The following is a 5,000-nucleotide window of genomic DNA, read 5'->3' as shown; positions in this document are numbered from 1 at the left end:
AGAAACGAACTTTTCTAGATTAATCTTTTCTAGATTAACTTTGCCTGAAGTGTTAAAAGAAAGAAATGTGATTTTGAGGTAGTGTGGTGAACTATTTCTTTCTCTCATTCGTTATTCATTGTTATTTTTCTCTTTTTTTCTTGTGTGTCTCTCTCTTTCGTTCTTACGGCCCCCTCTGTTCCCCTCTTTTGTGTTGTGTGTCCAAGTTAACGGGGTTCGGTGAAGGGCTGTTCTCCCCCCCTCCCTCTTATACCCTCCCCCCTCCCCTCCTTCCTCCCTAGGAAGGAGACAGACGAAAGGGGGGGAGGGGGAAGGAGAAGGGGAGGAGGTAAGAGGGGAGACTCTTCCACGTCGTCCACACACGTACACACACACACACACACACACAGACACACTCACACACGCACTCACACACACACACACACACACACACTTCCAGCACCCTTGAGTGTGTGGCGGCCAGTCTTGTCTCCACCGCGCTGAAGAGAGGAGAGAAGACACGAGGAAAGAGAGAAAGAGAGAGAGAAGCAAAGAGAGAGAAAGAGAAAAATCGAGAAAGAGAAAGAGAGAGAGAAAGAAAGAAAGAAAGAGAAAAAAAAAAGTTTCAGTGATCGAAAATTTTTATATTTTTCGTAATGCAGAAAGAAGATTTCGCGGGGTTGTGATAGACGAATAGTACATGGCGGATGACGGATGATTGGCAGGCGAAGGAGATTGAAAGAGAGAGAAGTTTTTGACGCCCCGTGAACCGCGATCGAGCAAGGGGGGGTCCGTGCACACGTGTACGTATACGAAGGACGTACACGAAAGGAGGAAGAGTGACAAGAAGGAAGGAAGGAACGAACGAAGGAAGGAAGGGAAGAAGTTAAGTAAGTAAGAAAGGTAGAAGGAAGGAAGGAAAGAGGAAAATAAGAGAGTAAGAGAAAGAGAGGAAGAAAGAGAAGGAAAGAAAGAAGGAAAGAGAGAAAGAAGAAAGAAGGAAAGAGAGAGAGAAAGAAAGAAAAAGAGAAAAGGCAGGAGAGCCCACTCGCTCCCTCTGAAGCCCCTGTGGAGGAGGAGCTCTGGCGACCGCGAAGGACAAGAGGAGCGACTTGGCCTTTGAGTTGGCTGTCGAAGGCGCCGACGGAGGAGGGGGAGGGGCAGGAGGAGGAGGAGGGGAAGGAGGAGACGCCCTCGGGGAGCCCCTGGGCCTGCCCCTGGGTCAGCCCCTGGGCCTCAGCAGCGTCGAGGACCTCTACCCCCCCTGCCACCGCCGCCACACCTGGAGGAGCAGGATTCGCAAGTACAACTGGCCGCTGAGGATCGCCAGGGACTTGGAGGCGAGGGCGAGGAGGAGCCCCCAGAGGAAGAAGGGCGCCGGAGGAGGAGGGGCCTTTAGAGGAGGAGCTTTTGGAGGAGGAGCTGGAGGAGGAGCCCAAGGAGGAGACGGCGGGATGGTCGACACCGTGTCCGCGGGATGCCCGAACGTGGCCATTATCCCCACCACGCCCTGCGACGGCGACAACCTCCCGCTCCTGTGAGTTGCGACGGTAGCGGGTAGCGGGGAACGAGTAGCGGGTAGCGGGGAACGAGTAGCGGGTAGCGGGGAATGGGTAACGAGTAGCGGGTAGCAAGTAGCGGGGAATGCGTTGCGAGTAGTGGTAGCGGGTAGCGAGTAGCGGGTAGCGGGTAGTGAATAGTCGTCGGAACAAGCCCCTCCCTCCTCCTCCTGACCGCGGCTTGCTTGAGGAGGAAGGCATTTAGGAGGGAGGGAGAGAGTGACTGAGAACCTAGCCAGCCAAAGTCAGTTCCCAAGCCCGGGTAAATAGAGGGGGTTGGCGTCAGGAAGGGCATCCGGACATAAACAATATATCTACCAGAACCTGACCATAGCGACCCCATAGAAGACCGGGAGAAAGCTACAGCTGAAGACGGGAGAGAGTGACTGAGAGAAAGGCTTTACTTTGGGGAGTGAGTGAGTGAGAGGGGGAGAGAAAGTGAGAGAGAAAGTGAGAGAGGGAGAGAGAGAGGGAGACGGGCAGAGAGAGAGAGAGAGGGGGAGATAGAAACAGGGAGAGGGGCAGAGAGGGAAGCAAAGAGAGAGGAAGAGGGAGAAAGGAAAGAAGAAAGGGAGCAGAAGATGAGATGGAGATGGAGAGAGAGAGCGAGAGAGAGAGCGAGAGAGAGAGCGAGAGAGAGAGCGAGAGAGAGAGAAACAGAGACAGGGAGAAACATTGAGGGAGGGAGAAGGAGAGGGAGAATATGCGAGATTACGAGGGAAAATTAGAGAATAAGAACAAGGTGAAAATGAGAAAATGAGATTGAGAAGAGCCAGTGGAAGCATGGCGGAACTGACCAGCGGTATCGAGTGAGTCGACAGTGCATTACGCTCTCAATTATTCAATTTATTACCATTCCCGCTTCGCCCCCCCCCCCTCTGCTCCCCCTCCCCTTCCCAACCCACCCACCCACCTCGCCTTTGCCTTCTCATCGGCACCCTAACCCTCACCCTCACCCCTGTCGTCTCCCTCACCCCCATCTCACCGTCTCCCTCACCCCCCCATCTCACCGTCTCCCTCACCCCCATCTCACCGTCTCCCTCACCCCCATCTCATCGTCTCCCTCACCCCCATCTCATCGTCTCCCTCACCCCCATCTCATCGTCTCCCTCACCCCCATCTCATCGTCTCCCTCACCCCCATCTCATCGTCTCCCTCACCCCCATCTCATCGTCTCCCTCACCCCCATCTCATCGTCTCCCTCACCCCCATCTCATCGTCTCCCTCACCCCATCTCATCGTCTCCCTCACCCCCATCTCATCGTCTCCCTCACCCCCATCTCACCGTCTCCCTCACCCCCAATTCCATCGCCTCCCTCACCCCCCCCCCCATCCCATGGCCACCGTCACCCCCACCCCCTCTCGCATTCGATGAAACAGCTGATGTCTGAACACTTGCGATATTAACTACGTAGACATTCCCTTCTCTCTCTCTCCTCTCCTCTCTCCTCTCTCCCTCTCACACTGTCTCCCCTTTCCAATCCTTCCTTTTCTCTCTGTCTCTCCTTCTCTCAACACTTCTCTTCCCTCTCCCCCTCTCTCCTTTCACCACTTCCCTCTCCTCTCCTGCCCTTTCTCCCCTGTCTGCCCCCCACTTCCCCTCTCTCTGCCTCTCGATCCCACCTCTCTTCCCCCACTCCTTCCTCCCTATCTCCCCTCTATCCCCCCCTCTTCTCTTCTCTTCTCTTCCCCTCTCTTCCCTTCTCTTCCCTTCTCTTACCCTCACTACTCCCCCACTCCTTCCCCTCTCTCTCCTCTCCCCACCCCTCTCTCCCCTCTCTCCACCACCACCCATCCCTACCCCCGCCCACCGCCGCCACGCTCTATTGATCCCCTGCTGAACGGACTGCATGCTGTTGAACGCGGTAAAGGGGGGAGGGGGGAAGAGGAGGAGAGAAGAGATGAGAAAGGGAGAGAGAAGGTTGGGGAAGAGAGAAGGGAGGAGGAGAGAGAAGGGGAGAGATAAGGGAGGAGGAGATAGAAGGGGAGAGAGAAGGGGAGAGAGAAGGGAGGAGGAGATATAAGGGGAGAGAGAAGAGAGGAGGAGAGAGAGGAGAGAGATGGGAAGAAAGAGGAAAGAGAGAAGAGAGTATATAAGAGAAGAGAATGTAGGAGAAATGGAGGAGAGGAGAGAAGAATGGAAAGGGAAGGGGATGAAAAGACAGGAGAAGAGTGGAGAGGATAGAATAAGATAGGGTGTGAAGAAGTTTGAGGATTAGGGATTAAGTTGAGGAGACAGTGAGAAAATACAAATGAGATATTGCGTTCAGAGCAAGGCGAGGGAAGGAGAAGAGGAGAATGGGGGAACAGGAGGAGGAGAGGAGAGATTCGAAGGGGAAAAGAGGGGAGAGAGGAAGGGGAGGTTATGGTCTCGCGAGAGAGAGTGGGACCGGGTTTTACGGTCGTGTAGTCGTTGCGAAAAAGCTTTTGAACGACTGTGCATGTTGTGAGTGATGATGGTGGTGAGGGTGTGAGGATTGTGAAGATGGTTGTGAGGATGGAGATGAGGATGGTGAGGAGGATGATAATGACGGTGAGGATGGTGATGTTTCTTAGGATGAGGATGATTCTCAGGAAGAAGAAGAAGAAGAAGAAGAAGAAGAAGAAGAAGAAGAAGAAGAAGAAGAAGAAGAAGAAGGAAAGAAAGAAAGAAAGAAAGAAAGAAAGAAAGAAAGAAAAGAAAGAAAGAAAGAAAGAAAGAAAGAAGATGATCGCAAACCATAGCTACAAGGATGGTGGTGATGAGAGTTCGATAACTAGTGTCATTAGGGATGATAATGGTGATGACGGTATTGGTAATGAGGACCGGTAATTACTGTTGTTACTAGGATGTTGATGGTGATGAGGGATTGTAATTACTGTCATTAGGATGGTGATGGGGAGCCTTACGATAATTAATATTGTCTGCGGGGTCATTAGCGTTGTTCTGGGAATTTCCACTGGCATTGTTGCGTGATTTTAAAATGGCGAAGGAGGTAGTTGTGATTGCAGTTATAGATTATTTCTTATCATTATCATCATTATCATCTTTATTATCATCACCATCATCATCATCACCATCACCATCATCACCACCACCATCATCATCATCATCATCATCATCATCATCATCATCATCATCATCACCATCACCATCACCATCACCATCACTATCACTATCACTTTCACCATCATCATCTTCACCATCACTATCACTATCACCATGAGCATCAGCATCGTCATTACTGTTGTTGGTTTTATTATCGACATTGTTAGTGTTAATGTCATTGTTATGCGATCGTCATCTTCATAACCAATACTGCCATCACCATCACCATCAAAAATCACCACAACCACCAGTCACCACCATCACCAGTTACCAATCACCATCCCCCCCCCCCCCCCCCACACACACACACACCATCAGTCACAATCACCACCACCACCAGTCACCAATTTCCACTCACCACCACCCATCACCAC

At 51.8% G+C, this 5,000-nt stretch overlaps 1 protein-coding gene across 12 annotated transcripts in view; it reads left to right on the top strand.

Annotated features, from left to right (window-relative positions):
- Nucleotides 1-5,000, top strand: part of LOC119598693 (protein NDRG3-like) — a 160,886-nt gene that overhangs the window by 131,568 nt on the left and 24,318 nt on the right. The window contains exon 1 of one of the 12 annotated variants that reach the window (XM_037948448.1): nucleotides 947-1,516. The exons of the other annotated variants lie outside the window; for them this stretch is intronic. Within the exon in view, the coding sequence (XP_037804376.1) occupies nucleotides 1,434-1,516 (83 nt within the window). The 5' untranslated portion in view covers nucleotides 947-1,433. Of the gene's footprint in view, nucleotides 1-946; nucleotides 1,517-5,000 lie in introns of those variants that run through there. 12 annotated transcript variants of the gene reach the window in all.

Source organism: Penaeus monodon, chromosome 41 (genome assembly GCF_015228065.2).
Source record: "Penaeus monodon isolate SGIC_2016 chromosome 41, NSTDA_Pmon_1, whole genome shotgun sequence".
In the NCBI taxonomy this organism is placed as follows: domain Eukaryota; kingdom Metazoa; phylum Arthropoda; class Malacostraca; order Decapoda; family Penaeidae; genus Penaeus; species Penaeus monodon.
The sequence above is the reverse complement of the archived record's forward strand: the minus strand, read 5'-3'. Positions and strand labels throughout refer to the sequence as shown.